We start from the raw sequence: 21973 nt of genomic DNA on the forward strand, positions 1-21973 counted from the left end.
AAGTAAACTTTAAACTTTCAATGTACAGTCAAATCAACAAGGTTCTTTACATTTTGAACACACACAAAGAAAGCATCACTTCTGAGAACATAAACACTCTTTCCATTGTTCCCCTCATGCTCGAAAAGCATTGGAAATCAGACTTTCCAGCCCACCCCATGAAATACTGAATGCAGACCGGCAAGCTTTCTTGCTTTCACATGCGTCGTTTCCCTCCCCATTCTGCAAGTTGCTAGTCCTCAGGAGAAAAGGAACAAAGAAATTTAAAAAAAAAGAAGACGGGGGAAAACCACACACTCACAACCCAACAGATAATTTGTGTTTGCAAGTCTCTGGTGAAAGATTTGTTTTGTATCCTCCTCCCTGGTCTGCGGATCCAAGAGCTTATTGTAGGACCTTCTTAGGAACCTCCTCCTCTTTGAACCTCTCACTGTCGGCCATTATTCTCTGAAGGCTGGCTGGGCGTCCTGTTTTCTGTCTGGGATGAGGTGCCTTCAAAACGCTGAGAGGCAATAGCAGCCTGATGGGACATGCTCTTCCGTACAATGTCCCCCTTGCGCCATAACACTACCTCCTGGCCACAGAGGAGAGACATGGTCATATCATGGATCGCTTTTTCTGGACCATTACAGCACAGGTATGGAAAGTTATGTCATATTAGCCATCAACCTCACTTTTGTACCGCTTAGCCCATCATAGGCATCCATAAAGCTATATCTATCTATCTATCTATCTATCTATCTGAACAAAATGGATCTGCCTGGGCCTTCAGATCTTCAGGAGATGCACTTCTCTCAGGGCTCGGCTACATGTGTGATTTACCTTGGATTCCTCCCCAGGTCACTGCATCCTGTTTATATGACGCAGGACCAAAACTCCAAATCGAGTTCAGACTATCTTCACGATGCCTGCACACAATTTGGAGCTCCTCCACCAACCTGACTTTAAGTAACTCACCTTTTTGCTGCAGGTTTTCAGCTTTCTTTGCAGTGACAACTACAACTGCCTTTTTTTACTCATGGTCCTTTCAAGCTGCCTGGCATTACCACTGTGGGCATGAATTACTAAGGTCAGAATGAGGTGCCCAGCATCGATACCATGGCGGTGCATCTCAGAAGCAGCACTGTCCAACAAACAGGAACAGTGCAGGAAAGCAGCCACCCTTCATTCACTGTGAGAGCCAAAAACCCGCAGCAAAAGAGAGCAAGGAAAGGGCAAGTTTGGAGGGAATTCAGGACCAGAATACTCTGGGAGCAGCTTGGAGTATCTGGAAAATGGAGACCTGCCCTCATTCCCACAACTGGTATGGAAACAAAACAGGGAGGTGCCATGGTTTGCAGGCAAGAACCACCCAAACATTGTGCCAGACAGATTTCTTGTGCAATGCCATGCAAGGCTGCTGAAATGTGTTTAAGCTGCTCGTCTTTTTTTGTGGTGCAGGAACCTATCCTTATTCTGTCCGTGCTGTTTTACCTCTGGTTCCAAACGCTCTGTTCAAGGAATAATGCCCAAGAATGCTACTCTGTTAATGGAAGTATACCCGTACTTGGGAAATTTCTACTGCTGGATTTCACTATCACAGGGTTTTCTGTGCAAAAGCCCTGACAGGGTCCTGCTCCCCCTCACCTGCTGTTTGAAATAACGCCGCTCCTCTTCATCTATCAGCACCAAGTTGAGGTAATAACGCACTGAGAACTTCTTATTGATGTCCCTCATGGTAGGTGTCAGCTCATAGCCGGCCAAGAAGAGCCTAATGGGGATGGATTCCCCTGGAAGGGAAGCCAAAGAGCAGAACACAGGTTCAAACTTAAGCAGGGTGTCCTGACTTTTCTTAACTGATATCACTGCCTCTGGGTATGTGCCTTCAAGTCACCTGTTGACTTATGGCAACCTCAGGAATTGCACAGGGCTTTCTTAGGCAAGGAATACTCACGCAATGGTTTGCCATTAAGCTCAGTCTACACATTAAACCACACTTTATCTCCAGAGAGTACATGGTGATGTATGTGACTCCCTTTCCCATTTTCTCCTTACAATAAACCTGTGAGGTAGGCCAGTCTTAGAGAGATATAGGCTGAAGATCACCCAGTGAATTTTCATGAGATGTTTAAAAAGCCTCCCACTGAACCCTTTAAAAAAAAACCCTTCTCACTGGAGCCAAGGAGAAGCATAATAAAAAGCTTCTAGCTGGAGTCCTAATAAAAAGCCTCCTGCTGGAACAAATGGAAGCCCAAATAAAAAGCCTCCCTTTGGAGTCAGGGGCAGACTTTTAAAAAGCCTCCAACTGGACCTTTTAAAAGCCCCCCACTAGAGCCTGACTGTTGCAGGGGATCTGCACAAACAATGTCCATCTATGTGCAAGAGAAAAAGAAAAAGGAAATGAGAGGAACTTGTGAGAATGAACATAAAGGAACTGCATGGCTGGATGTATACTTGACTCCAATCCTTCCCACTTATTGCTGGTAATGTTCACTCCCCACCCACCTTGAGAAGGCAACCCATGAAAGACAGTGGTCTTCAAGATGAACAATATTCCAACCTTTTCCCCCCAAAGCCTTTTCATAGACACTGCCCCCCTCCTCACCTCTCACTGGAGCCCCATCCATGATCTCGTATTTAGCTATTGTATCATTCTCGTGGTAAACGTTGGGCCCGGTGCCTGTGGTCTCCCTCTTAATTATGTCGATCTCCATATGTTTGATCTTGATCCGCACAAGGAGGAAATAAATCTTCCCAACAATCACATCTTTTAAATGGTACCTAAGAAGGGAAAAGAAATCAAGAAGAGGATTCAAGTCAATGCAGCCATTTTGTCAAGTGGCTGGAGCTTGGAAACATTCCTTTTTGGGGGGCAGAGGAAGAAACTACAGCTCCCAGTATTCTCCAGCCAGCATGGCTACAAGTCACATTCCCAAGCCTTGCAAAAGAGAAAAACCTCCCTTTCCCAATGGTTTATTGTCTCGTATTTAGATATGTTTCACTCCAAAGTTTTTGTGGGTTTTTCGAGCTATGCAGCTGTGTTCTGGAAGAGTTTATTCTTGACATTTCGCCAGCATATGTGGCTGGCACCTTCAGAGAATGGATGCCAGCTGTGAAAGCCTTTGATTTTACATTAAATCAGTCAATTATGATCTTTAAACAATAAAAAAACAAATAAATAAATAAAGTTAAGTGAAACAATCCAAGGAGGAAGATGGTAGTGGGACAGAAGGACACAAGAAGAAAAAATCTGATCAAAAGGCGGAAGGGAAATGAAAAGTCACAGAACTGTAGGGAGAAAAAAGTGTTCTGGCTGATTTAAAGCATGACAATAATAATAATAATAATAATAATAATAATAATAATAATAATAATAATTTATATGTTGCCTTTCCTGTAGGATTGAGGCAGCTCACAGCATTAGATAAAACACAACGTACAGTTAAAATATGTCCCATTAGTTACTCCCCCCTCAACATTCCCACAATAAAATATTATTAAAATTGACATAATTAAACATTTAAAATAGATTAATAAACAATCAGACAGTGACAAAAGCAGAGACAAGGGATGGGCAGTTTGGGTGTTCTTTCAGATAATCTATATTCATTGACAATGTAGGAACCCAAAGGGATCTCCTAGGGCAAGGCGTTTCCTAACCTAGCCACTAGGCACGTGGTTGCATTGCCTTTTCTGCAGGCTGTCTCCATTCCCTCCAACAAAGGAACAGCAGGAAGATACTTACTTGGATTTATTGTACTCAAATTCAATGTGCAGGCAATCTTCAATGCCCACCTCCATCTTGATGGAGGAGTTGAGTTCTGGGTATGTGCTCAGTGTGTGTACAACAATGTCCATCTCCTTCACCACATCATTCAGCCTGCGGCTCACAGTGGCACGGAGGAAGTACCTACCAGAGGAGGAAAACACACATCAGGTTTGTGTCTCCAGTAACCATGGCAATCACATTCCTTAAACAAGTTCTTTAAAAAGCGGATTTTCCAACTGCACAAACAACCCGTGAGGTCCATTCTCCACTCACAAAGCTTTGCTCCTTGCTTACACTCTGTATCAGTGGCAGCTACTGCACAGAAGCAAGAATACGTACTACACAGAGACTATTCATTCATAAATCTGTCTTAGTTAAGTAACAACTTTATTCTCATTTCCCCATCAAAGTGGTACGGACAAAACTGATACTTTACCTCCTCCCCATGTAAGCTTTGCAATAACCCTTGAATGCTTTCAAAGCTTCTGCAAGTGAATAACATGTGTCCACTTCCTCCATTTTCCCAGTTGTATATCTATCAGCTTTCCAACTGCCTATGTACATGTACACTTAGGGTTGCCATCCCTGGGGACCTCCAAAACGGGAGAAATGTAGGACATGGTTTTAAAATGTAGGACTTTTTTGTTTGTTTGTTTGTTTGTTTGTTTCCTGGGCAGGAAATTAAAAAAAAAAGTCCTACATTTTAAACCTTGTCGACGGCTCGCTGGGGCTGAGAGACAGCGTCTCCCAAGCCCCAGCGAGGCCTTGGAGGACCTCCGCCATCGCGGAGCCCCACCAGGGCCTGGCTGAGGCTTGGCAGGCAGTGTCCTCCAAGCCCCAGCCAGGCCTGGAGGACTCCGCCATCGCGGAGCCCCATCCAGGGCCTAGCTAAGGCTTGGGAGGAAGCGTCCTCCAAGCCCCAGCCAGGCCTGAGGACTCTGCGACGCGGAGCCCCAAGCCAGGGCCTCCTGGGGGGGAATCCCCACGCACCTGCGCCACCTTCCCCCGCCTCCTCTCCTCCTCCCTGCATGGAGGAGATGCTGCCTCCTTCCACCTTCGCGCGGCCTGGGGGAGAGGGGCGGAGGAGGAGGGTGGCACGGGCACGCGGGGAGGCACTGCCTCCAGCTTCGCCTCCTGCGCCCCAGGCAGGCCTCGCTGCCCTTTTCTTCCTCCCCGCCTCCCCGAGGTGGAGGAGGAAGGCAGCGAGGCCTGCCAGGGGCGCAGCAACCCAGGCTGCAACCGGGGGGCTCCCGGTTTTGGGGCTGCACCCGTGCCGGGAGGGGCCCCGAGCCCCCAAAATCGGGAAGTTCCCGGTTGCAGCCGGGTTATGGCAAGCCTATGTACACTGTACATTTTATTTCCAACCACACTAAAAAGTATCTGACCAAATACATGCCTGCTTCCACTTTGGATCTAACCGTTTGGTTTCAGATTATTGCATCTGTTTTCCCCCCGTTTTATTGATCCCATAGCTTTTAGACACATGCATAAAGGTTTATTTAATCAATCGTTTTTAAAAAGCTCAACTAAAATGGTGCCTCTTAAAAGTTGTCGTTTTGAGTTTTCCAAAATCAGTCAGAGAGATAGTGCTGTTAGTTTATTCCAGTATAAAAAGTTTTGAGGCCCCTTTAAGACTAGCCTCATTTTTCAGCAGTGAAAAAAAAAACTTCTTAGTCTTAAGGACAGAGATATCTATTGGAAAATTTCCAATATAGAAAATTTTCTGATGCTATAGATTTCTAGTGTTCTGTGTGTGTGTGTGTGTATATATATATATATTAATTAGTGTGTAACCATAGTTACCTGGGCTGTCATACTGCAGCCCAACATATTAGATGGGCTAAATATAGGATATGAATGTCTCATTATTCTAAGGAGACAAGCATTGACAAACCCTAGTGCTCAGAGAAACAGACTAACAGATATACACATTGCTAAGGCTGTTTCTGTTTTGCAAGATCTATTGCTTCTCAGTCAGTCACAAGCAGACAAGGCAAAATGTGATCAGTTGCCTTTGCCCAAAGAGCCACATCCATCCTTTAAAGAAAATGTCCAAATAGCTGTATGGAATCAGTGTTTTCACAACATTAAATGGAATTGATAAGTTATGCAGTGATTGAGTGAAACTGAACAATAAAAGAAAGTTAAATTGTTGACATCAGATACATCAGGCCCAGCTCTCTTTAGGTACATGTCCTAAAAATGAATAGCATCCTTCAAAGTACAGCCACTTCTTAAATACAAAGGAAGTATTTGCTGTTCCCTTTGCATGATTGCAACTGTTCCAATAAATTCCCCCATAACATTTAAATATACCATTTAAAATCAAATGTGCAAAGTCAGAGATTATTTGGAGCACTATTTTCCCATAACTCAGTGTTTCTCAAATAGTGGGGCGCGCCCCCCAGGGGGGGCGCGAGGCTCCATAAAGGGGGGTGCGAGGTTCTTGCTGTTCAGGCTGCCTGGCCAATGGCTGGACAGCCTGCTCCTGCTGCAGGAGCCTGCCCCAGCTCCAGTCTTCCCCATTGGCCAGCCAGCCTGAAGAGGAGGAGCTTCCTCTCTTTCGAGCCTCGGGCCCAAGGCTGGAGCCTGGAGAGGGCTTTGCAAATTGCAGGCAAGCTGCTTCCTCTTTCCCCCCCCCTGTTTCTCTTCCTCTTTCCCTCCTCCTCCTCTTATTCTTTTTCCTCCCCTCTTTCTCTTCCCCCTCCTCTTCCTCCTATTTTTCTTCCCCTCTTTCTCTTCCTCTTTCCCCTCCTCCTCCTCTTCCTTTTCTTCCTGTTCCTCCTCCTCTTCTTTTTATCTTTTTTCCTGTTCTTCTTCTTTCTTTTCCTTTTCTTCTTTCTCCTTTCCCTTCTTTTTTCTCCCCCTCCCCCTCCCCCTCCGTTGTTGTTGTTGTTGTTGTGTGCCCAACTCCCCCCTTGGCCAGGCCTGCATTTCCCAACAAGAGGGAAGGCAGGACTTGTGGGGGCCATGGCGGGGGGGGGGGCTGAGGGGGAGGCAAAAGGGAGCCCAGGAGGGAGCCCATCACGCTGCATCCACACTGGAGAAGTAACCCAGTTTGGCTGGCAATGCTTTAAATCTTTTCTGACTCAAGGCTATGGAATTCTGGGAGCTGGAGTGTGTTGTGGAGACCAGAACTCAAAGCCCGACTCTTCTATGTCTCAAGGCTATGGAATTCTGGGAGCTGGAGTATGTCAGAATTTCTGGCTTATGGCAACCCTGTGGGAAACCCTCCAGGAGAATGCCTGTTCTGTTTCAAATGCTAAGCGTGCTTGTGAGTGGGACATGATACTATTTACAGTCGCGTGGGGGGCGCGAAATATTTTCTTCTTCCTAGGGGGGGCATGACAGAAAATAATTGAAAAGCACTTCACCCAGAAAATTTCCCAGTTCTACTTTTTCTGCAAATTTGCATCCCAGCTTAAGGGTGCTGCAAGGCTCCCTTCTTCCGTCCCTCTTCTTATCAGGAAACTTTGACATTATAACAGTCTTGTGTTTTATTACATCTGATCACTTCAAGGAAATGGAACTGTTGAGAAAACTTCCAAGAAGATGACGGAATTCACCTTAGCTTCACGTTCTGCCCAGTGTAGGATTCATAGGGTTTCTCCACATGCGTGAATTCGAAGTCGAAGGTCTGCGACTGGGTGAACTCGCCAGGACGGGCCAAGTCCTTCACCAGGGACACAAATTCATGGTGGTTCCCTCGGTCATAATACAGCTCTGGAAGAAAAAGACTCTTGGTAAAGCAATGCTACTACTCAATACTCTGCAATAGCCACTTGAACGGTCCTGATTTCCCAGGCAGCAGCAGAACTCAGCTCCATGCATGCATTTCCCAGATTAACAAATCTGCAAAACAGAGTACAAAGCTGGAAAATAAACCATTTTGTTATTGGTTTAAACCACTTTTTTTACATTAATTGTAGGACTACACCAATATATTCTATAGGATGGAACCATGGCAGTTAAGATGGTGTCAAACTGCATTATTTCCACAGTACCGATGAAAGCATAAACTCTTTTTTGTTTGCTACTTCTGACTTCTTCAGCATTAAAATGTAAAGGTCTGTACTGTTCTGTTGTTTCAGAGGGGTGTTTTTTGGGGGGAGCATGGTTTTAAGAAAGGTGTCGTTGGCATGTTTGTTAATAAAACAATAAAGAACTGGAAATATGATTGATCTCTAAAAGAAACCAATAACAAGTGGTAAAGCCACAGCCACCCACCAAGGTAAAGTACACCTTCCAGTTTTGTCATTTTAATGATTCTCAACCTGGGAAGTTTAGCAATAGTCCAAAGATTAAAATGAAGTTCAGAGATCAATTACAACCTGCAGATTAATTGCTTTCCTTTGAGGACACGGTTGGCTTTAATTGCATAAAGGCATCAATACTTGGTCTACAGTTATGACTAGGAATGGCCATGGATGCGGGCAGAAATGAGCGGAAAGACATTCTAGTCCCTGGCCAAAGAATGGAAAAGTTACTTTCTGGACTGCCTCATTTGGCATTTCTTTTCTCTTTTTTAAGCTGGATGTGTCAAAGACTGAACTGAGACCATTCTGTTTGCAATGCATGTGCTTTAACCACGGATGGCCTTCATTCCTGCAAAGGCTGTGCAAAAACACCCTCCAGGCCATTAAGAAGAAACCACAAACACTCCATTAAGATGCTAAGCTATTATTAACCAGAATTAAATGGAGGGTCTTCCAACATTCAGGTTCTTTCTGAAAAACATGCAGGAAAAACTGGCCAACAGAAAACAGTAAGGTAAAAGCAAAGAGGCTTTCTGACATGTGCATCCTCACTGGTTCTGGGAAGCATGAGACCTGGCCCCCTGCAACAGGGAACCCAAAGGAAAAAAATCAGCTAGCCAGGACAATTTTTCAATGTATTTAATAGGCATTTGGGATGCTTGTCCAGTTCTAAGTGCCAAAACATCACAAAGGCATGGGAGCAATGCACAGAGAACGGATTGAGAATCATGGCAAGATGCTGTTGCTGCATGCCTTCAAGTCGCTTCTGAGTTATGGCAACTGTAAGGGAGACCCATCATGGGGTTTTCTTGGCAAGATTTCTTCAGAGGTTTGCCACTGCCTTCCCCTGAGGCTGAGAGGGTATGACTTGCATAAGGTCACCCAGTGAGTTTGTATGGCTGAGCTGTCATTCGAACCTAAGTCTCCACATTCCAACACACAAACACACTGGTTCTCGTGGCATTATAAGTTATGTTAATGGCCTGTTACAGACTGCCAAAATAAAGCTGCTTCGGGTCTCTTTGGAGGTATGCTATTTAAATGATGCATGCATCCTAAGAATCCGGAAGCTGGACTGAAGCTGCACTCCAGTGCTTAGGAATGGAGTGTGCTTTGGCGCGACCTCCGGACTCTTAGGACCCATGCATCATTTAAATAGCATACCTCCAAAGAGACCCAAAGCAGCTTTATTTTGGCAGTCTGTAACAGGTCAATATAACATAACTTGGCAGTATAAGTTATGCTAATGCAATTGCATTTAAGTGCACACATCTAGACAGTTGCACACAAGGGAGACATCCAAAAGACCTTTTGGAGAACCTAATGAGGGCACAGATGCTCACATTGACCTTAGTGTTTTTGCCATGGAGCAACACACTCTTGTGAGCCAGCATGGTGAAGTGGTTTGAGCACTGGACTCTGGAGAGCAGGGTTTCAATCCCACCTCAGTCATGTAAGCCCGCTGGATAACCTTGGGCAAATTACACTCTCTCAGCCTCAGAGGATGGCAATGGCAAACCTCCTGTGATGAAACACGCCAAAAAAGCCCCGTGCTCAGTTTGCCTTAAGAGTACTGTATGTCAGAACGACATAAATGTGAGCAATATAACACAAAACAACATAAATGTGAGCAATATAACACAAAACAACATGCTCCTGTGACTGCAAATCAACTTATGCCTGTTCCTCTGCCAATTGAACTGGGTCAAAAGTAGAGGGTATGGCATGCACCTATTTCTGAACCAGATTAGTTTTTATCACCTGGTCATAAATGTTATGTTATGTTAAGGTAGCATAATACAAGAATGGTTGCACAATGGATCCTTGCACTGGTGAGAATATAGGAAGGCATCAAGACTTCCCAACACAGGTAACCTGTAACAGGTATGCCAAAGGTAGCTGTTTCCACCTGGAGAGTGTCTGATAAACAAGCACCCACAGCCCTGATATGACAGATGCTTGGACATTAATCCCAGGGAAAGGTTGATCAAATCCCAGACAGCGAAGATGTGGGAAGAAGAAAACGCTAAGAGGGCAAGCATCAGCACAGTATAGTGGTTTGAGTGTTGGATTAGGACCCTGGGAGACCAGATTATGAATCTCAACCTGGCCATGGAAACCCACTCGGTGACTTTGGGCAAGTCACACTCTCTCAGCCTCTGAGAAAAGCAAAAGCAAACACCCTCTGAACAAATTCTGCCAACGAAACGCTGTGATGGATTTGCCTTAGGGTTGCCGTATGTCAGAAACAAAGGGAAGGTATATAATAGCATGACTAATCTTTCCTAGCAAGCACAGGAAACATGTCGTGACTTGGATTCCCAGCATCCTCAGCCAGCACGGCCAATGGCCAAGGATGCTGGGATCTGAAGTCCAGTAACATCTGGAAGGATGCAGGTTCCTCATCTCTGCTTTATAGGTAGAAAGTGCTTTTGTATAGGTAGAGAAATGCATGTACTTCTAGGAGGGAATCTTATTGACTGATCCGAACTATGGTACATCCACTGAACCAACCGCTGAATGTCAAGTCAATGTGTAGGCAAAATTAATTCAATGGGTCTACTATACTTGGAAGTAAGAATAAGATTTAGGCCATAATATTTAAAAAGTATGCTGATCGACAATGATGGGCAATTCATCATTAATGGGAGACTGTGGGTCTTACAGAGCTGAGAACTATGTGCCAAAACCCACTGCAGAAACAATCCAGTTTGAGACCACTTCAATAATAATAATAATAATAATAATAATAATAATAATAATAATTTTATTTATTTATATTCCAGCTTTTCTCAGGGAATCAAGGCAGATTACACCAAAAGTATAATAATAAAATATCATAAAAATTGTCCTGGTTCAATGCTAGGGAATTTTGGGGGCTGTAGTTTTGTAGGATATTTTGCTTTCTTTGTCAAAGAACTCTGGTGCCACAATAAACTACAATTCCCAGGATTGTATGGGATGGCGCCATGGCAATTAAAGCAGTGTCAAACTGGATTATTTCTGTAGTGTGGATGTCTGCACTCTGACCATCCAAATCCAAATCAGTCTTGCAAAAGGCTTACTTACAATCTTGAGAGAAAATCCCACTGAACTGAGTGGAAGTAACTTTTCAGTAGATATGCACCCCATCATGCTATTAAAAAACATTTCAACCAGTAGCACTAAAACAGTTTTCCCACATGCAGGGAATGTTTCCGTATCTATTTTGCAGTTACTGAATCCTGGCATACAGTATCTCCTGAGCATACTGGGAAATGCTCTCTCACATGGAAAGGCCAAGCCAACTGTGCAAACACAAGGACTCCCTGCAGGTGTGCATTGAAAGAGTAGGCCAGCAATAGTGGATACCTTTCTAGTAACCCTGTCCATCATAGCCATCTTCTCAGAAAGGCACCCTGAGCATGTTCAAAAAAATCGAGAGTAATGCTGTTGGACACAAAGCATACTGCATTACTGGTAATTAAAGAACTTATCAGAGCAAAATGCAATAACACATAATGACCATATTAAATATGGAAACACCTTTGCAAGCTGCTCCAGCACCACAAGCACTGATTTTCCTAGAGCTGGATGTATTCTTTTGCACATCGCGTTTGCTTTTTTGTGAAGCTGGTATTACCTTGCGTGGTTCAGCACTGACTAATTCATTTATGTGGGCTCACTGGAAAGGGGGTCTGCCATTATCTTGCACCCTTCAGTTCTAAAGGATCAGCTTAAGCTCCCGTTTTAAGGAAGAGAGGCTCTAACATAGTGGCAAAGCACCTGCTTTGTGTGCAGAAGGCCCTGAGTTCAATCCTCAGCACCTCCAGTTAAAAGGATCAGGTAACAGGTGCAAGGAAGATGTCTGTCTTAGACCCCCCTGGACAGCTACAGAAAAGCAAAGGACATAATACTGGACTTCATAGGCCAAATACCCACGCAAAATAAAAGCTGTTTCATATGCTCCTCCCGAGGGGGGTCTGTGGATGGCTAATAGCCAAAACCACAACTCTGTCCCCATTGATTTTTATATTGCAAAAGATAATACTGCAAGGACAACCAGATGCTGGGAATTAACATGGATGGATACTGCCCACACATTCTCCTTCGTAATCTCACCTTGGGCATCAATATTTGAAGGCTACTGATAGAAAATGGGAATTGGAAGACTCTCTTTGCAGCGTAGGTAAAGCTAATCCCCTAAAAACCATGTGCACCATCTGCCATGTCCTGGCAACCCAAGACCAAGCTCAGAACAAACCCAATGCTGAAAATGTTAAAGTGTAGTTCAACTGTGGAACTCCCTGCCACAAGCTACAGCGACAACTGCCAACTTGGAAGGCTTTAAAAGGGGACTGGATGCATTCATGGATTTATGGATGCTGGGGCAATCAATGGTGACTAGTCAGGAGAAGATGGATGGAGGTTTCACTTACAAAAGCGACCTGCTTCTCTTAGTATGTAAAGAGATCTTGTAGCACCTTTGAAACTAACTGAAAGAAAGAAGTTGGTAGCATGAGATTTCATAGACTAAACTCTATTTCCTCCGATGCATTTGGCAAATGCAACTGAGGAATGCAAACGCACCTGAAGAAGTAGATTTAAGGTCCAAACCACATGGCAGAAATAATCCAGTTGGAGACCGCTTTAACTGCCCTGGCTCAATGCTAAGCAATTTGGGGGACTGTTGTGTTTGTGGGACATTTAGCATTCCCTATTAGAGAGCTCTGGAACCAGAATAAACTCCAGTTCCTAGGATTCCCTAGCACTGAGCCAAGGCAGTTAAAGCGGTCTCAAACTGGATTACTTCTGCAGTGTGTTTTGGACCTTAAGTCTACAAAAGCTCATGCTGCCAACTTCTTTCTTTCAGTTAGTCTCAAAGGTGCTACAACATCTTTCTACAAACTAAGAGAAACAGGTCGCTCCTGTAAATGACACCTCCGTCTAGCCAAGTTAGTCTCAAAGGTGCTAGAAGATCTCTCTACATACTGGTTCTATAGACTAACGTGGCTATATCTTTGAATTCTGCTTCTCTTACTAAGAGACGCTGTGTTGACAGAGAACCATTTGGAAGTCACAACCATCTACTGATCCAACAGCAAGACATATCCACCTTCCTTATGGAAAGGCATAGTGCCACTGCAGGTTGAGGTTCAACCTACAAACCATGCCCAGAAACATCCAAGAGGCCCGTCCTGCTTACCAATTTGTCCAATGAACTCCACCTTGATGCCCTGGTGCTCCAGGCGTTTGTTCGGGTGCTTGAGGGTGAGGATGACCCTCCCGGAAACCGTCTCGCCATCGTAGAAGAGGAAGTATTTCTCCTTCTTGCCCTCTTCGGTCTTATGTTCCGCCCGCCGCCGGCTTTCGGCATCGCTCAGGACCAGTTCCAACTCGGCGCTCTGTCCAAACCCAAAGAAGCTCATGGCAGTGATGGGGAGCGGGTGCGAGCAATGCCAAACCAAGGCCAAGGAAACCAATGCCAGGCGCAAAGGGAGGGGGGTGTTTCAGCCGACAGATCCTCTTCAAGAGGTCTCCAGTCCGGCGGAGTTCAGCCAAGCCTTTTCACAGATCAGGAGAGCCGATCCTGTCTTGCTTCGGCGAGGGAACAGTCGCCAAAATAGTAAGAGAAAGCCACAGGGGATGGCAATCCTGGCGCATAAGGAAACCTGACGAAGATGCCGCCTAGAGAGAGGACATTCCTATGGAGGCTGCAGTTGCTAAGCTTCTCTCAGGAGCGATGGGTTCAGGGCAGGAAGCTTCAGAAAATGGGAGGAAGGGGAAAGAAAAGCACATCAGAAGCTGTTTGGTCCCCTTAATATCAGGACGGCTTGCAAAGCTTCAACTGTCCCTAGTGTGGAAATGAACAGTGCAACGTCGGTATTAAAAACAGCAGTGGATGCTTAGCAAAGTTACAACTAACTGTCTCTAGTGTGCAAAGGATGGGTGCAATAATTGTAGTGATAGTACTATATATGCTTTGCAAAGCTACAACTGTCTCTACTGTGCAAATCAAAGGGCAATAATGGTAATAATAACAATAGCTGCTCCGCAAAGCTTCAACTGCCCCTAGAATGCAAATGATGAGTACAATAATGGAATTAGTAATAGCAACAGATGCTTTTCAAAGCTTCGAATGTCTCCTAGGATGCAAAGGATGGGTGCAATAATGCTAATGATAGTAATAGATGCCTAGCAAACCTACTATTGCCTCTAGTGTGCAAATGATAAGTGCAATGATGGCAATAATGATAGCAATAGATGCTTTGCAGAGCTTCAAATGCCCCTAGTTATGCCAATGATGGGTGCAATGATGGCAATAATAGTAACAGATACCTTGCAAAGCTACGACTGTCTCTGGGTGCAGCAATGATAATAATAGCAATAGATGCCTTGCAAAGCTCCAAATGCCCCTAGAATGCCAATGATGGGTCCAATAACGGTATTAATAACAGAGCTGGGTTCTTTGCAAAGCTTCCCATGGCTCCAGTGTACAAATGGCAGGGCAGCAGTGATGCCAAGTTGCAAAGGGTGCCAGGGATGCCAATCTGGGAGGAGGGCTGCTGCTGGCTGCTTACCTCCAGAGGCCTCACATCTGGAAGCCTGGCTCCAAGGACGTTGCCAGGAGGAGGCAAAGCGGTGGAAGGAAGAGCAGGAGGAGGAGGCCCAGGGGGAAAGGAGGCATGCAAAGCAAGGAGGGGGCCCTCCTCTGTGCAAGGATGCTTGCAAGGGCTGAGTAAGGAAATGGGGGGAGTGGGGGGCGTTGCTCCCAGGGAGGTTTTTGCAAAACAGGCCCCGCGTCCCAAGGCTTAATGCAACGCCAGGCAGCGCTGGAAGCCGCCTCCTTGCCTTTGAACCCCGGCCGGCTTTTGCAAAAGGGAACCTTTGCTTTGCTTTCGCTGCGGAGTCCCGGGCAATTGGGAGGAGGAGGAGGAGGAGGGAGAAACTGCGCATGCGCCCCGCCCGGGCAAGGCAAGGAGCGAGTTCCCTCGCACGAACCGCACCGCGCATGCGTCGCCACCTCTGTCGACGCCGCCTCCGGCGCAGGCGCAGTAAGGTCGAACGAGGCTCCTCCCTTTTTGCCCCGACCCTCGGCGGTGATTGGCTGAGGGAGAGGGAACGCTGTGATTGGTGGGTTCGAAGACGCGGCGGTGGTTTCAGAGTGCGTTCGGTTGGCAAAATGGCGGCGGAGATGCGGCTGTTGGGCGCTTTGGAGCGATGGCGCCTCAGGGACGTCAGCCAAGGTGTGTTTCGTGGTATCTATGGGCATCTCGCCCTTTCCCTCCTCGTCCTCTGCCCAGCTGGGTCTTCTTTTAGCAGCATCAGCGCTCAAGGCAGGGATTGTAGCATAAAAGGGAGGACTAGGGAAAGAAACACTGTTGGGTTGGAGTGGTGTCCCTGCAGCAAAGACATATTCAAGGGGAGCTGTGTTGAAGGTGGAATCAAAGGCTTTCAAGGCTGGCATCCATGGCTTTTTGTGGGTTGTTTTGGGGCTATGTGGTCCTGTTCTGGAAGAGTTTATTCCTGATGTTTCATCAGCATCTGGCATCTTCAGAGAATGCTGGCATGGAAGAGAGTGGGGCATCTTAAAAAGGTAATGGTACTCTATAGGGAAACCTGGTGCTTGCTGTTGCTTGGACTCTTAGTGATTCCGATGCTGAGTTCTTCTTAGAAAAGGAAAACACTTTATAAAAGTGTGTATGTGCCGAAGGGTACGTGTCCTTTTCATCCGGGAGAGAAGGGACCAGTGGGGTCCCACAGGGCTCTGTCCTGGGCCCAGTACTATTCAACATCTTTATCAATGACTTGGAGGACAGAAATGGGGGCATACTTATCAAATTTAAAGATGACACCAAATTAGGAGGAGTAGCTAATACCCCAGAGGACAGGATCAAAATTCAAAATGACCTGAATAGACTAGAAAGCTAACAAAATGAAATTCAACACGGAGAAATGTAAGGTACTGCACTTAGGGCAGAAAAATGAAATGCACAGATATAGGATTGGGGACACCTGGCTGAATGAGACTTTATATGTTTGAAAGGGATCTGGGAGTCCAAGTAGACCACAAGTTGAACATGAGTCAACAGTGTGATGCGGCAGCTAACAAGGCCAATGCGATTTTAGGCTGCATCAATAAAAGCATAGTGTCTAGAGATCAAGGGAAGTAATAGTGCCACTATATTCTGCTCTGGTCAGGCCCCACCTAGAATATTGTGTCCAGTTCTGGGCACCACAATTCAAAAAGGACATTGAGAAACTGGAGCGTGTCCAAAGGAGGGCGACAAAAATGGTGAAAGGTCTGGAAACCTTGCCTTATGAGGAACAACTCAGGGAGCTGGGGATGTTTAGCCTGGAGAAGAGAAGGTTAAGAGGTGATATGATCTCCCTGTTTAAATATTTGAAAGGATGTCATATTGAAGAGGGAGCAAGCTTGTTTTCTGCTGCTCCAGAGAACAGGACCAGGAACAATGGATCCAAGCTGCAGGAAAAGAGATTCCACCTCAACATTAGGAGGAACTTCCTGAGAGTAAGGGCTGTTCGACAGAGGAACACATTCCTTCCTCAGAGTGTGGTGGAGTCTCCTTCTTTGGATGTTTTTAAGCAGAGGCTGGATGGCCATCTGTCGGGGATGCTTTGACTGAGAGTTCCTGCATGGCAGAATGGGGTTGGACTGGATGGCCCTTGTGGTCTCTTCCAACTATGATTCTTTGATTCCTTTTGATCTCTGACATCCCAAACTTCAGTTGTTTGGCGTATTTGGTGCCTGTTGATATATGAGGCTCTCCCTGAAGCAACCATACAATAACTGTGTTTGGCTTTGTGCACCGATTTGGCATCACTGCTCTTCATAGGTTTGTATTTATTTTTGCACCGGTCCAAATGTTGTGAGTTCCCCAAAACAGGGTTGAGGAAATTGAGTCCTTTGGGTGTCCTGGACTAAACCTCCCATCTTCTTAGTCTATTTGCTGTATTGCTTTAGTTTAATAAAAGTTGAGACGTCATACGAAATCTATAGGACCATGGGTTCCCCAGCCCTAGACTTCCTTGGATTATAGTCTCATGAGGTCAATGGAGAATGATCTCTTAAGAGATCTCCAGAACAGAACTGGAGTTCCATGGTCAAAGGAAAGTATCACTAAAACCTGTGATGCACAAATGAGAAGCGTAGAACCTATTTGGGTCTATAGATAAATTGTTTTGCTGTTATTTCCAAATCTAATTTGTCATTATTCATAACATATATTTATTTAATGTTTCTCTGTTTAATATGTTTTGAGATCATTGTTTTATATTATGAAATCAACAGTTAACAGTTTCTTTGATGATGATAATTTATTTGTAGCCCACCCAATCACAAGGAATCCAGGCGGGTTACAGCAATAAAAATACATAGAGAATACAGTACAATACAATAAGAATACAATAAAATTCTAGGATCGATCAAAATGAGACAGATAGTATGCAGATGTTTGAGTTCTCCAGAACACTTTGGCCGCTTTAGAGGGCATAGAAAGTGGCATGGAAAAGAGAAAGAACAAGACATGTATGAACATTAGGGTGGGTTATATAAGGTCTGTGTTTAGACCCAGTCTTGATATTAGTTAAGATGGAAACTGTAGACTGACTGTTAGGTGCTAATAGGTTAGGAAACAAGGGCAGAGCTTCCATTCTGAAAACACAACGTCTGACTATTACTTAAGTCCATCTCCTTCACTTTCACAGGAGGCTCCTGGATAGACAAAACAAGTGAAGAGAAACAGGACAGGCATTATACAATAGCAAAACCAGCAATTTATTTTGGGCTTCTTTCTTTTTTAAATTGGTGTGGACCTTCATATTGTCTAGAAAAGCATCTTTAAAACGTTTTCTGTTTTCAGCCTGGGTTGACACAACTTGGGAACTGGAGTTTACTGAGACGGAGCCTTTGGACTCTAAAGTAGAGAGCCTGATAACAGAGGATGGCTTGGATGCCTTCTCTCAGCTCTACACAGCTCTCTGTCCCTTCGCTGAAGATGACCATGAGGCCATTGAAGTAAGATGCTAAATAATAGCTGAGACTGACCTGCATTTCTGGGGCATGTTTTTAAGATCCTGAGCCTAACACTTCAGACACCTTCCCCTTTCCTGATGATCTGGAGAATAATTGCCTTAATCCCTTGCTATTGGCTTTGCTGATTTGGGTTGATGGGACTTGTAGATGAAAATGCCTAGTTGACCAAAGGATCTCTCCCTGTCCTTAAGGACGTGGCGCTGGAATTTGGGCACAGCTAATAGTCGAAAGAATTGGTTGTTGTCACTCTGCAGGGGTAGGCAATGGTCCCTCTTGCAAACAGTGGCCTGCCCTGCCTTGTAGTTTACTGAACCTTTTCATCAGGGTATAGCTCTAAATTGTGTATACACTGTGAAGTCAAAGGCTTTCATGGCCGGCATCCATAGTTTTTTGTGGGTATTTCGGGCTATGTGGCTATGTTCTAGAAGAGTTTATTTCTGACGTCTTGAAGATGCCAGCCACAGATGCTGGCCAAACGTCAGGAATAAACTCTTCTAGAACATGGCCACATAGCCCGAAAAACCCACAAAAAACTACATGTACAAACTCCTTACTTTGAATATGGCAGAGGCAAAACCACATGTTACTTACTATCTTTGCTCAGATGATGTTGGGGTCCAGCTCATTACACCATAATTCTCTATCCATTTCTGCTTCCAGCAACAGACGTCTCATCATTGCCTTTAAATATTTTCACTACTTTCCCAAGGCTGTTTATGCACTTATTTTTCAATAACAGTATTTCCTGTGACCTGTGATAACAGTTTCTTCCACTTTGAATTTCCTTTCCCTTTCCTCCTTTGATGTACCTTGTACAAGAACTAAAGGGAAGGTTTAGGTGGGCCAGGCTGGAACATGTCCCAGAATCCTCTGCTGTGTGGAAGAGTCCTTTGTAGCTAAGTTGATAGAGAAGATTAGAGATGGGAAACATGACCTGATAATGCTTTTCTTGACCCATGGATGTCATGATAATGGATTACTGTGTTTGCTTTTGTCCGGTTTTCTTCTTTTGTTTCAGAGCATCTGGCCCCTGTTTGCAGAGAACAACATCTCCCACAATGCCCTTGTTGCGGTGTTGCATCATTTTGTCCAAGAGTCAGAGAATAAAAAAGCTAACCTTCATCAGCGTTTGTGTGCTCTCCATGCTGCTAGATTATACTTTGTGTTGGTTGAAATTCCAGGTAAATACATGAGCTGCTTGGATAGCCCTTTCAACCTGTGCTTAGCAGAGGTATCCTAAGGACACATCATCAAGACAGATAATATGTAATGCAAATTATAGTAAACCAATACAATTTTCTGCTCTCAGATCAATCTGCAGAACTTCCAGAAATAACTGGAAGTGTGTAGAAGTCTACTGATGATTTTTGGCTATTAAAACCAATTTAAAAGGTGAATTGTTGTTCCTGAAGGCTTCCAAGAAAGGTTGTTTTTAACTGCCCTGCATCTTTCCTCCCTGCATGATTCCCTTCTTACATCTGCTGCTGGGTATGCGCTCTAAAACTATTCTCCAACATGTAGAAACTCACCTGTCTCTCCTTTTTGTCAGGCAGCATAGCCAATCGCTTGTTCCACCCAGTAATGTTTGGAAAATGTCTTCAGACTTTGTCTAAATGCTGGCCCCAAGAGTCAAACGTGTCCAGGAAAAGGAAAAAAGACCACAATAAAAACTCTTCAGGGAGTCGAAAGAAGGGGAAATCTATAAGAAAAGAAAATGTCATGGTAAGAAAATTGTGCTGCTGATGCCAGAAACACTGTAATACATATTTTGCATTTTTTTCCTGAGAAAAGGGGTTAATTCCTGTACCACAGAGGTAGCTGTTCAGTTCAATAGGCTTCTCTAAACTCCATACTGTACATATTAACTTGTGCCCTTTCCAACTATTCCATTCTGTAACACCATCCCTATGATAAAAGGCTTCACAGTCATCCATACATAACTACAGACTGCAATGGAACAGTGAAGTGTGGTTACTTGGAACTTCTTTTCTTCTGATGAAACTGAGCAGGCAACTTACTATATATGGCTTCAAATTCAGAAATGTGTTAGAGCCAGAATGTAGAAAACAGTGTATGTTGGGGAATCTCTTTTACAGCGCATCTGCGTCATACGCGGCTTGAGCATACGTGCTCAAGCCGTGGGGTGCGTGCTGGGTGGAAGGGGCGGCGTGTCCCATTCAATTGAATGTTATTACTCTTAATGTTTACAATGGGGCTTGAGCATAGGCGGAATTCGCCTTATGTGGAGGGATCCGGAACGGATCCCTGCATAAGGCGAGGACCCACTGTACTTTGTTGGACAGCGCGCTCCCCAAATTGTTACTAATGCATAAACTCAGTGGGAATGGCAGCTCAGTGAAAAGAATAAAGTTGGTGCTGTATTTGTCTCCTGTACTTCTCTGACTACAGTTTGTTCTGCTTTGTGATCTGTTCTTTTGGTGCTTTCCAGAATTTGGTACAGCAGGGTAAAAAAAAAAATCGTTGGGTGGTGGAAGAAAGGGTGCAGATGTTTTTAGGCCATTATTTGGTTACCCTTGTTTGAGCAAATCTGTGATTTAGGTTTTTGTTTGTTTGTTGTTGTTGCAATTTTAGATGGAGGAGAATTTTGGAGAGGATGAAGACCAGGAAGAACAGGTTTACTTCTCTGCACATGAGTTGCTTCAAATTCGGGAGGCACTTTTCCTTCTCCTGAAAAGTCTCCTACGACTTCTTTCCAAGTTCTCCCTGAAAGAGAGACCACAGTGTGTGGAGACTTGCATTCAGGTAAGCCATGAAACAGACTAGTATGGAAGTAGCAGAAGCATGTATTTGCTATGGCAGCTTGATCACTAGCTCAAGGGACCTTTAGGAAGGGTTAAGTTAAGGAAGATATATGTGTCCACACTGGGGTGGGAATCATTCAGACCTTCAGATGATGTTGGACCACAGCTCCCATCAACCTTCACCATTAGCTATGCCATCTGGGACTGATGAGAGTTGCAGTCCAACAACATCTGGAGGACTAAAGATTCCCCCACTCTTTCCCAGGGTGGGTAACTACTAGGCCTTAGAAAGCTGTATTGCCCCCCCACCCACCCAAAAAAAATCCTGGGGCCGAATCATCATTTTTTAATTCTCAGATCCCCCCAAATACCCTCTTAAGGTGTCAACTTCCAATTAATTTCCTTTTAGGAAAATGGCTTCCGGAGGCCTAAAATGCCCCATGCCCTCAAAAAAGTGGTGAAATTGTCTGCTATATCCTTTTGGGGCAATTTATTATTGTTTTAAAAAATACTTTTTTTATTTTTTATTTTTTTGATTATAGTGGCCACAAAATGACCCTGGCAGGTCACATGCAGGCTATAGTTTGCTGACCCCAATGTATACCTAGTATACCTCTGTGTTCAGAGTCTAGAGACAGAAAAGAAAAGAGGGCTGTTAATTTCCTATCTTTTTTCCATGAACTTCTCAACAATCTCTGGTTGGCCATTTATTGAAATGGGATGTTGGGCTTGGTTTCATCCAGTTATGGGGGCTCTCTTTAAATATTTATAATGGCAGTGTGAATGGTTTTCAGGCCTCTGGGTAAGAATGAGTCCTTATAAAATCTTCCCCTGGAAGGATTTGTGGATGCTTGCTTGCTAGCCTCTGGACCCAGCTGCAGATACCTTTTCTGGTAAAGGTACATGTAGCGTTTAGGCAGGCCAAATACTCAATGCTTTTCCTTTTGTAGTTCTGTATCCTTTCCCTTGCTCCAATACAGTTAGCTATTACACAGTTCTCCAATGAACGTCATCCTACTGCCAGGCAGGGGACATCTCCCAGATACTTGGGATATTAGGTGTGTGTGGTGTTTTCCCCCCTTGTCAGAAATTCTAGGATTACCACTGAGCTGGAAAACTGACCTGGTGTCATAAGGCCTCAGAGATAACCCTATTGTTTGTGCTGTTCAGT

General features: G+C 44.7%; 2 protein-coding genes across 2 annotated transcripts in view; one reads left to right on the plus strand and one right to left on the minus strand.

Moving 5' to 3' along the window:
• Positions 1 to 6: 6 nt before the first annotated feature.
• VPS26B (VPS26, retromer complex component B) lies at positions 7 to 14926 on the minus strand. The gene is made up of 7 exons (XM_042477685.1): positions 14565 to 14926; positions 13190 to 13745; positions 7315 to 7471; positions 3725 to 3889; positions 2585 to 2760; positions 1627 to 1769; positions 7 to 574 (listed from the first exon to the last, which is right to left on the minus strand). Exons 2-7 carry the CDS (start codon positions 13410 to 13412, stop codon positions 428 to 430), a joined length of 1011 nt encoding a protein of 336 aa, XP_042333619.1. The 5' UTR covers positions 13413 to 13745; positions 14565 to 14926; the 3' UTR covers positions 7 to 427.
• A 183-nt stretch (positions 14927 to 15109) lies between these two features.
• Positions 15110 to 21973, plus strand: part of NCAPD3 (non-SMC condensin II complex subunit D3) — a 51809-nt gene continuing 44945 nt past the window's right edge. Inside the window, exons 1-5 of the mRNA XM_042473977.1 lie at positions 15110 to 15230; positions 17868 to 18022; positions 19059 to 19221; positions 19590 to 19762; positions 20633 to 20803. Of these exons, the coding sequence (XP_042329911.1) occupies positions 15167 to 15230; positions 17868 to 18022; positions 19059 to 19221; positions 19590 to 19762; positions 20633 to 20803 (726 nt within the window). The 5' untranslated portion in view covers positions 15110 to 15166. The remainder of the gene's footprint in view (positions 15231 to 17867; positions 18023 to 19058; positions 19222 to 19589; positions 19763 to 20632; positions 20804 to 21973) is intronic.

Source organism: Sceloporus undulatus, chromosome 6, assembly GCF_019175285.1.
Source record: "Sceloporus undulatus isolate JIND9_A2432 ecotype Alabama chromosome 6, SceUnd_v1.1, whole genome shotgun sequence".
NCBI lineage: Eukaryota > Metazoa > Chordata > Lepidosauria > Squamata > Phrynosomatidae > Sceloporus > Sceloporus undulatus.